The 11,318-nt window shown below is 45.8% G+C and overlaps 1 protein-coding gene across 1 annotated transcript in view; it reads right to left on the bottom strand.

Annotated features, from left to right (window-relative positions):
- The window catches only part of vps54 (VPS54 subunit of GARP complex), a 41,040-nt gene that overhangs the window by 11,791 nt on the left and 17,931 nt on the right, over positions 1-11,318 (bottom strand). The window contains exons 12-16 of the mRNA XM_030352624.1: positions 6,153-6,562; positions 5,112-5,241; positions 4,517-4,698; positions 1,834-1,946; positions 580-646 (exon numbers count right to left, since the gene is read on the bottom strand). Of these exons, the coding sequence (XP_030208484.1) occupies positions 580-646; positions 1,834-1,946; positions 4,517-4,698; positions 5,112-5,241; positions 6,153-6,562 (902 nt within the window). The remainder of the gene's footprint in view (positions 1-579; positions 647-1,833; positions 1,947-4,516; positions 4,699-5,111; positions 5,242-6,152; positions 6,563-11,318) is intronic.

The following is an 11,318-nucleotide window of genomic DNA, read 5'->3' as shown; positions in this document are numbered from 1 at the left end:
GGACTTAAGGCCGGTTTATAGTCCTCCGTAAAGTGCTGTACGTAGACAGGGAGAGCCCTCTTCGTAGCCAGAGAGCCTGACGGAGAACCTCTTCGTAGCTTACATGCGCATCCAATATTTTTTAACTATCCGTTGACGCAACGGTGACGGTAAGGGCTGTGATTGGTCCTCTAACAAAATCATTTCTGTAATCACTTCTCTGGTTTGACTTTGCACCTTATTTACTTTGTACATTGTTTACTTTGCACATTAAGGTCCAATAAAACACCAAATAGGATTTGTAAAGCTTTGGAAGTTTATTTACAAAACTATTTACATGGTTTGTAGTCAACATATAAGATCGACCGGGCGGCGAATTGCATTGCTTATCCAACATCCGAACAGAGAACTTCGAATGCTCGAGGGGTCTCCGTAGTTACGGAGGCCGGATACGGATTACGGATACAGAGTAGTATACAACACCTCATGAGAGAACAAAACAGAACAACACCTCCTCAGAGGACTAACAGAAAAACACCTCCTCAGAGGGCTTCAGTGCCCTGCACACCGTGCAGAAGTGGAGTAAGGGCCTATACCTACCCAACAACAGCGTACTTCTGGCCGTCCACCAGGAGGAAATCCCCAGGTTTCCTCTCCTCAGCGTTCCCTGACAACAAACCAAGAGCACCGCCACACACCTTCAGATTATATACATATACACACACATCTATCTATCCATCTATCTATCTAGATATAGATATAGATATATAGATATTTAGATAAAGAAGTGGCTGTAGAAGTGTATCAATTGAAATGCTAGAAGGGATGTACGATTTATTTAAAGTGGATGAAATACAATATGGGAGGACAAAAATACCCATGATTAAATTAATTAATTAATTATAATGATATCTGGAAATTTGTTTTAATGTAAAATAATGTACTGAACTGTTCAATGTTATTATTAAATATAATTCACAACAACAGTACCGTCATTTATTTCCAAATACATATTCCTGAATGGTTTCACAAAGCCACACTTCATAGGCCCAATCCCAATGTCCGGACTCACGGACTCAGCTGCGCGTTCTCGCGAAATAATTAAGGCTTTAGGGCTGTCCCAATGTCGATTTCCAAAGGGCATGAGGGTTCGAGTCCACACTTACCGAGCCCTTTCCGTGAGCCTGCATCAGTGCAGACTTCGCCTAAGGGAATTACCCACAGTTCAAAGCGTTGTAACGTATACCGTGGAGACCATAGGGAAATCCGGAAATTAGGAAGGTAAACAACAAGACAACGCTACTGTCAATGCGCGACCAGATGGGAATTTCTGCCTTTTTTTAGTGAGCCGGATCATTTGGATCAGCCCACCAACAAGAGCCGGCTCTTTTGGCTCCCAAACGGCTTTTCATATTACTATAATTATACCTTCTATAATTCAGCCAAATGTAGCCCGTTCTGACTTATGATTAGTATTTGTAGGCCAATAATCACCTAATTCAATACATCCTTTATACTGAAATATCCAAATGTAAAAATTATATTTTCTAATATCAATAAATTGCTGTAGCCGATTGTTTTCATTGCATTTACAAAAAAAGAAAACAAAAAGGAGAATTGCCAAACCGGCAAGCGTCAGCAGCATCTTTGTCATTAAACGTTGACAAGGTAACATGCTCTCGTGTAGTGCTGTCCCAATCCCATATATACCTATCTGAGCCCATGTGGCCGCACGCACTCATTCACTTAGCAACTGAGATCAATTAAGTCCATGAGTCTTTAGTCCTCAGGGCTCACTTTGGGATTGGGCCATAATAACCCGATGCTGACCCCTCAGCAAAGGTCAAAGGTCACCTGGGGGCTTGCGCTCCGGCAGTGCGATCCTGCCGTCGGCGATGGAGTCCACCAGGTGCTGGAACTCCACCGGCACCTCAGCCTGCTTCCAGCGCTCGTTGTCCAATAGGAGGCTGCGGAGGAGAAGAGGGCCAACATCACGTGACAACCAATAGGAGGAGAGGTGGAGGAGAGGATCAGAGCACCAACATCACAACCAATAGGAGGCTCAGAGGGGAGGAGCACCACATCACATAACAACCAATAGGAGGAGAGGTGGAGGAGAGGATCAGAGCACCAACATCACAACCAATAGGAACAGAGGAGGAGAGGTGCATAGTACCAACATAACAACCAATAGGATGCTTGGCGGGGAGGATTACCAACATCACTTAACAACCAACATAACGAGTTCATTCAGTTGGTGGTAGGGCTGCACGATATTAGGCAAACATGCAATAACATTATTCTATATTAAGATAATATGACTTGCGATATTTATTGTTTTTGTTCACTCTACTTGTTGCCAACATAGACTGATGCAGAAATTAAAAAAGAAATGCATTGTTTCCATTCCAACATTATTTTTATTGGGAATAATGCAGCCACACCTGCAAAGCTGGCCATAGGTCACCTTGCCCCCTTAAGCATTTTCTGATACTGTTAACAAAATGAAATTGTCATTGACATATCACTCCAACTGCAATGTCTCAACCTAAACAGGTAACCTCTTTTCAAACCTGGTTTGGAAAGAGTGTTGAGCCAATAAGGTGTTGCAGAATGGTGTCTGGGAGGTTAAGGTTGCTTAAATGATGACATTAAAACATAAAATAATAAAATGATAGTAATAAAACAATGATATACCTTTATAGCGAGTTCTTGGCCGAAAAAAACTAACACAAGTAACAATCAGCAACAATGTAGTTAAACTAAAGTGCATGTGTGGAACTGTAGAACAATCAGTGCACGTAGAAGCCCTGCAACGGGTCGGGTACCCGCATAAAAGTTGCTAAGACGGGCGGATTGTGACGTCCCTAAAATTCACGGGCGGGGGTCTGGGCGGGTAAAGAATCCGGGCGGATAGCGGATGAAAACCAAAACATTTCAGTTTGCTGAAAAAAATTTTTTGACCACATCGCAAATATTGGGGTACATTAAATAACCTAATGTTACGAAAGTAGCGTATGTGTGAGCGCAAGAATGGCAGTTTGTGTGTGTGAGTGACGTCAGCGAGTGAGTGGAGGAGCAAGGACAGTGAGCGCTAGCGTGTGTCAGTCTAGTGATGTAACAAACGTGTCCGGTTGTGAGTAAATTAAAGTACCCAGCCTTTCAAGAATCGTTGGCCGCTTCATTCCGACCATATTCCGACCAATAAGCAGAGCCACTGCTGGTCGAAGTGAAGGGTGTTACCCCTGAGAGAACATGGGCCCTGGAGGGAACGTCTCCCCTATGCTCCTCCAACGGTCTGGGAGCCGACAGCAGGAAAGGTGTAACAAAACACTAACCATCTCGTAATTAGAGGGGGAGTGCAAGAGAGTCGTGCTCCAATAGTGCGCGATGAAAATAAAGCACATTCATTTGAGTGATTTTAGCTTGTGTGTGATTTATCGCGGGCATGGGTCGGGTAACGGGCCAAATATTGATGGGTCCGGGCGGGTGCAGATTTAATTGTGATTTTATCACGGGTGACGGGTCGGATCTGGTGCTGAACTTTAAAGGTACGGCCACACCAACCGCGTTACTTGCGTTTGGTGCGTCGAAAATCTGCATTTTTGCATAGGGAACCATTTGTATAGGCGCGTAGACCCGTTACACGCGTTGAAGCGTCGCGTTAGACGCGTTAGACGCGGCAGACGCATGTAATTCCACACGTAAACGAAGTAACGGCCCAAACGCACCAACGCCCGGAGTTCAAAAAATGTAACTTTCAACGCTCCAACGCGTGATGCTTAGCCGCGATAGCCAATCAGCGTGGAGCTTGACCCGACGTCACTGGCAGAGAGTATGGAGTAGGATGTTTGGTTTGATAGTTATGACGAAGAGTGAACGCTCCGTTCACTTGCATGGACAGCGTCTCTGGTTGCTAAGCAACCTCAACGTCTTGGCGGACTATTTCTCTGCTGATCAACACTGCGAATGCTGGAAACACACCAGACACACCATGTGAAGTTATTAAACCCGATTATTGTTATTTATATCCGAGATTATTTAATCTCACCCGATCTAAGCTCTATCATGCACCCAAACACGGCGGCGTTTGGGTTTCCTACCTCGGACTCCTAAATCCAGCGCAGCCACAGGCGCGTTAGGCGCATTGAACCATTTTTGTGACACACAATGATCAAGCGTCAAGTTAGGCACGTTACACGCGTTATCCAACGCGAGTAACGCGTTTGGTGTGGCCGTAGCATAAGGGTACGGGCGGGGGCAGGTCTCAAAAAATGGACCAGTGCGGGACTCGTAGACTACATTGTATCGAAGATCAGTATTTTTTGCGGTATGTCTATCGCAAGCGTCGATAGCGCAATGACGATACATTTTCGATAGATCGTACAGCCCTAGTTGGTGGGCGGCCTCAGCGGGGCTGAGGGAAGGCTTGAGAGGGTTGGAGGAAGGCCATCTCCAACAGTCTAATCAGTGAGGGAGGCAGAGTACCTGGGTGGGGGGCAGCAGGCGACAGTGTGGTGTGGGGGGAGTGGGTTACCTGAGCTTGGTCTTGCGCTCCTCGTGGAAGCGGTGGACAAAGCGGTTGGCCTGGCTCTGCAGCGCCCCCCGCAGGGACACGCTGCGCCGGCAGCACAGATCCTCCGTGCTACGGGCGAATGCCTCCACGGCCTGGGACAGGCCCACAAACTCCCCCGGGCTGAGGCGCTCCAGGGAGCCATCCTGGGGAGGGAGCCGTTAGACCCGGGCCGGACGGGGTTATCACAGTGAGGGCTCAGACCAATGAACCAGAACGTCCCCACCCTGAGTCCTTTGTCTGGAGGAGCCCAGTAAAAGTCACCTAGTGCTGTGTGTAGTAGGGACCTAGGTGGAGTGTAGCAGGGACCTAGGTGGAGGGTAGCAGGGAACTAGGTGGAGTGAGGCACGTGTGTGGTTGCATGGGCCCGTGCGTGGGTGCTGGGGCCTGGGCGTGGGTGCCTAGCCTGTGCGTGGGTGCCTAGCCCGTGCGTGGGTGCCTAGCCCGTGCGTGGGTGCTGGGGCCCGTGTGTGGGTGCTGGGGCCCGTGTGTGGGTGCTGGGGCCCGTGTGTGGGTGCTGGGGCCCCTGTGTGTGTGCTGGGGGCCCGTTTTTGCTTACCTTGGCTCGGGCCATGAGGACCTTGACGCAGCGGTCGTGGCTGAGGTCGGAGGCAGCGTACAGCAGCTCCTGGATGTTGTTGGCCACGCGGCCAAGCTCCAGCTCGCTTGGCATCATGTCCTCCCCCGACCTGCATGGTCACATAACAAAGGGCAGCCCAGGGGGACCAACCAAGCAAAACCTTCAACGGAGCAAACACTGAGCGCCACGATGGGGTTGACCTGAATGGACCTCTTGGGAACAGCCGTATGAGTTCAATACAGGCTGCATCTGTCTGCTGAATGAGAGTGACCATGACTCATGGAATGGGGCTGATACAGTGGCATTGGGCTGGCCAATAGCACACCACGAGACTAACGGCTACACTGGGCACCAGCAGGATTAGTTAAAGAGCAACACATGACATTACAGCCTTCAAGCAAAAGTGAGGCAAGACTAGTCTGAAGCTGGTCATTCCATGAGTGGAGTTTCTCTTAGCACCAACTATGTGGACTTGTGCGTGGGCGCATGCGTGTCCAGGGTTGAAAATAAAATAGGGGTAGCAAGATCTGTCTGTCTTTAAAGAGCCAGTGAACCTATTTAACTTGGTAATATGTCTTATAGGGTCGTCAACATAGAGAGAAATTTGAGCTTTTTGGACACTTGTCACAGCCACACACAAACGATAGTAGGTGTGTGGCACACTTCATAGGACATTACTCTTTATAACACTCATACACAACGACGGTACTAAAAAAGTAACAAAAGGTTGATGTGGATCGTTACCATGGGGATAACAAGCCCCCTCTTTCCTAAAGCTCAGTGTTTTAACTCCAGCTGAAACAGTGGGGTCAGTGGCTCTTTAACATCAACCTCTCATTCTAACCTTCACACTCCACACGGTTAATCCTTGCTGTAATTATTGCCAAGGAATGGCCTCAATGTACGCTTTCCCTGCAAATCGCTCTAGAAAGCTAAGCTCCACCTTTGTCCCTTTAGAACCGCTTCTACAAAACGCCTCAGTGGCTACAGAGTAAACTAGCATGCTGATCAGTCACTCACAGGCTGACAGCGCCCCCTGCTGCGAGGAAGCCTTGGTCCCTGCCGGAGGAAGACTCTGTGGTCCCCGAGGCAGAGTCGCTTGAGGCCCTATCCGGCCCCACCGCTTCTCCCTGTTGGGGCCTGGGGCTCCCCTCCGGCTCAACCGCTCCTCCATGCTGGGGCCTGGGGCCTAAGCCGGAGCTCTTCTCCTGGGGGCCCCCGTGGGCCCGCTGGGCGTCGCTCAGAGCGTCGCTGATGAAGAGGCCCTCGTGGGTGAGGTAGGCCAGCTCCGCCTCCCCGGGATGTGACTGATGGGGGGGTGGGGACGCGTGGCATGCGGCAGGGGCCGTGGTCTGCTCTGCCAGCAGCCGGCTCTTCTGGTTGGAGTCCAGGGCCTCCAGCACCACGTTCCTGATCACACTCAGCGTGGCCTGCAGAGAGAGGCAGGAAGTTAGCCTCACGCGGCCTGTAGACCCTGGATGGGGAGCTAGAGGGGCTTACAGGACCTCAGTGTTAGCCTCAGCGATCTGTAGACCCTGGTTGGGGAGCTAGAGGGGCTTACAGGACCTCAGCGGTCCGGGGGATCAAACCATCGGTACCGTCCCTCCTGGTTTAATAAAACCAAAATGATTGTCAAAAAAATACTTTCATGCCGATCATTCTTGTCCACAAACATGATGACGCAAGGGTTATTAATTCTAAAATACCAATGTGCAATATGTTATTGTTGACATTTGTGGAGGCGAGATCTTCACTTGGAACAACAAAGTCATCTTAACAAATTATATTTGCGTTCTGGCGCAGATTGGCTGCCGTGCATCACCCAAGTGGGTGTTACACACTGGTGGTGGTGAGTTAGGTCCCCCCCTTCATGGTAAGCATCTATAGGTCATTGAAAAGCGCTATATAAATATAATGAATTATTATTATTATTATCGTCATCATCAATAATGAACGCCGAGGTTCAACATAATGGCTTCATCACCAGAACTCTGACTGGTCCTCATAATTCTGGAGGATCTTAGGATGTTGTCCAGTGTCTTTTATTCTGAGAATGGGGACATTTTATGAAAACATAACTTTACCAGGGATTTGGGGTGTTGTTTTGGGTCTCTGGTGCTCCCACACGCATACAAACTTTGAAAAAAGTCTGTACATGATTCTTCTGAGTGAGATATGCATTTCAGAAAGTACCCCACCTACAGTTACCAAATAAGCGAGTCCGTTTATTTGCCCCCTCCTGCGTAGGAAGGGGGAACATTTGAATATTACCACCCACTTTCCAAACCCCACTTCAATCAGAGCATAGCTAAGATTTTGTGGACCAGCGGACTAGCGCTGGGCGGAGATGTTCGCGCATTTCAGAAGCAGGGATATTCCATACAAAAATAGATGTCTAATTTGTCAGTTTGCTATGTGACTGCCTGGCAGGGAGTCCGGCGGAGCTACCGGACAACCGCCGAAGTTCTGGCGGCAGTCCGGCAGCTCCGGCGGGGGGAGCTCGGCGGCAGTCCGGCAGCTCAGCTCCGGGAGTACAATCCCCTCCTCCATGTCGCGGCTCAATATGTACAATATGTACAATATGTACAGAGAGAGTCAAGGCTGAAGGTTCCTTTCCCCCAATTCTTCTCAACCATGGCCGAGATAACCCCCATTACGAGTCTTTGTTTGTTGTGGAAGTACCAGAGATGTCAGACGCAGTCTTTATGATTCATAATATCATCCGAGGCGCACATAGCTTTTGGCCGTTATATACAAGATATACAGTAATATGATATAAATACCTATACATAATATTATCATTATTATATAGATATTAGGGGTGTAACGGCACACAAAAATCTCGGTAAGGTACGTCATCAGAGAATTGATTTTAAAATCATGTTGCCAACCTATAAATCCCTGCATGGTTTAGGCCCAAAATATTTAACTGATATGCTTCCACTACATAAGCCTTCTAGAACACTAAGATCTTCTGAGACCAATCTGTTAATTATCCCCAGAGTAAACACGAAACATGGGAAAGCAGGATTAAGTTACTATGCAACAAATAGCTGGAATAAACTCCAAGGATTTAACACTTGCCCCAACTCTGAGCACCTTTAAAACAAGATTGAAGACTTTTATGTTTGCTTTAGCTTTCTGCTAAATCTTAAATACTTTGCCTTTATTTTACTAAAATGCCTTTTTAACTTTCCCTTTATTTTCTATTTTTACCAGAAAAGATACATGATCTGATACCAGAGAGAAAGGATAAGGGTTTGAGACCCAAGTTCTGTCTGGGTTAGAGCCCTAGAATCTGGGTTGGAGTCCCAGAGAAAGGACCAAGTTCCTTAGGTCGGGTTGGAGTCCCAGAGAAAGGACCTAGTTCCTTTAGGTCGGGTTGGAGTCCCAGAGAAAGGACCAAGTTCCTTTAGGTCAGGTTGGAGTCCCAGAGAAAGGACCAAGTTCCTTTAGGTCGGGTTGGAGTCCCGACGTGTGTTCCTTTGGTTCGTGGTTAGAGTTATGTTGTTTTGATTCCCGCCGTGGAATCACAGATATTGGTTGTGTTGAATCTGAGAGGAAAAAAGTGAGCCATCATCTGGTGTTGGCATACCGAGCTCCGTGGGAGACGTTTCCAAGTTCTGACTGGGTTAGAGTCCTAGAATCTGGATTGGAGTCCTGACTTGGGTTCCAGAGAGACTGTTGATCTGATCGTAAATACATTGCACTTTCAATTTTACTTACTAAAAAGCCTTTTTAACTTTCAATTTAATTTTCTATTTTTACCAGAAAGATACATGATCTGATACCAGAGAGAAAGGATAAGGGTTACTAGAATCCGGGTTGGGGTCCCAGAGAAAGTACCAAGTTCCTTTTAGGTCGGGTTGGAGTCCCGACGCGGATACCAGAGAGACTGTTGATCTGATCTTAAATACATTGCACTTTCTATTTTACTCATTTCTTTGCATACGTTTTCTTTTACTTACCTATTATTTTATTTTATTGTATGACAATGTTTATATGTGAAGCACTTTGAGTCTGCCTTGTGTATGAAAAGTGCTATATAAATAAAGTTGCCTTGCCTTGCCTACTTCGGTTTTGAGGTCACGGTTCGGTTCATTTTCGGTACAGTAAGAAAACGAAATGCAAGATATAAATGTGCTAGTTGTTCATAACACAATTTTTTGCTTTTAACAATAGGAACATTAGACAATACAAAGCTAGAATTCTGCTCGAAAAAATATAAATACAAGATTCTGAAATTTAGAAATAAAAATAAATAACATTGGCTCAGACTGTTTCTTTAAAAAATATATTTTCTCCATGGGCAAAATTGAACAATTGCAACACTAAACAGTTTCAAGTTGTTGCTCGGATTAAATTTTACTCATGCACTATATACTATATAGTGCACTTAAAATACCCAAAATTTGAGTGTACATATGATGTGCCCTACATGTTACTCCCGTATACCACAATGCAATACGGCCGTGTTTTTCCGGAGGAGAAGAAGAGTTTACGGCTTTCGTTTAGAAATCTCAACAATTTATCTGGGATTTAACATTGAATATTTAATATTAAAAATTAATTAAAAAAAACTTGAACAAGGAAATGTAACATTCAACTTCAATAAAACCTCTAGCTTTCCTCGTGAGTGCCCGGTTTGTTTACATGATGTGGGCGTCATGTAAACACGCAGACATGATCTGTCTGCGTCACACAAATACCCGGCGAATTTACTGACGCAAATGACGTTTAGAAATGTTCATCGTTGTGTCCGAATTCTCGTTTGTTCGTTCCCGAAATAGTGCACTATATCATAGGGGTGTGACGAGATCTCGTGCCACGAGATCTCGCGAGATTAACCTCGACGATATTACCTGTCGCGTTAAAAATCTGTCTTGCGAGATTTGTGATTTATCCAAACTTCTATTTGTCGCCTGTGGAGGCAGTAATGCGCCTTTGCTACATCTAGTCTGCCAGAACCTAAAGAAGGAGAAGGAAAAGAAGAGGAGGAGAAGGAGGGGAAGCAGGGGAGGCATCGAAAGCAGCCATAAGCTGTGTTCGAAATCGTTCCCTATCACGGATATAGGGTACTATATAGGGTGCTCGCCATTTTGTAGTGGTGTTCGAATTCTCAGTGGTTAATTTCATGCACTATATAATGCACTTAAAATACCCAAAATTTGAGTGTACATCCGATGTACCCTACATGTTACTCCCGTATACCACAATGCAATGCGGTCGTGTTTTTCCGGAGGAGAAGAAGAGGCTGAATAACCGCGAAAACGAATACATTTAATCAAAGTACCTTTGTGTACTTTGATTTTGCACATAATATTGTTTGCACTTGAAAAAAGAGAATTATTTAATTTAATTTATTTTACTTTAACTTTTATATAAAATCTCGTCTCGTCTCGTTCTCGTGAACCCAATATCGTGTCTCGTCTCGTCTCGTGAGCCGAGTGTATCGTCACACCCCTACTATATCATGAACACTATATAGGGAATAATGAGTGAGTGAATAGGGAACGATTTCGAACACAGCTACGGTGTGCGCAACTGTGCATGTGCACACACATGCGGTCCTCTACTTAATATGTCCGTATGGAAACTCGTTCGGTACGCCACCGTACCGAACCGAGCACCCCGTACCGAAACGGTTCAATACAAATACATGTACCGTTACACCCCTAATAGATATAGAGCTCAGAGAGTCCGCAAACAGCAACAATCACTTCTCCTCCATGCTGTGGTTCACTCTGACAGCTCATTGGTTAATGGGCAGCAGCTCATTTTGCATTAAAGCTACAGACACGAGAAACAGCGCATTCTGTAGGGACTGAAACAGAGGGGAATAGTGGTAGGTAGGGCTGTAACGATACACAAATTCACGATTCGGTTTGTATCACGATTTTTGACCCACGGTTCGATACATCCCACGATTCTTTTAAATTTAAAAAGCATTTTATTTAAACAACACTTAAATACCAATTATCTTAATGTAACATTTAATAACAAATAATATGAAACACTGAACAGATTTGAACCGAAAGAATACTATTAAAGTATAGCTAAATTAATAAAGAAATAACCAAAGATTGCAGTTGGAGGATGCTTTTTGCTGGTAGGCATAATAGGATATTTGAATAAACCAACCAAACAGTTAAAGGGGCCCTTTAACTGTTTGGTTGGTTTATTCAA

Source organism: Gadus morhua, chromosome 3, assembly GCF_902167405.1.
Source record: "Gadus morhua chromosome 3, gadMor3.0, whole genome shotgun sequence".
In the NCBI taxonomy this organism is placed as follows: domain Eukaryota; kingdom Metazoa; phylum Chordata; class Actinopteri; order Gadiformes; family Gadidae; genus Gadus; species Gadus morhua.
Note: the sequence above shows the minus strand (reverse complement) of the source record. Positions and strands in the feature narration are given on the sequence as shown.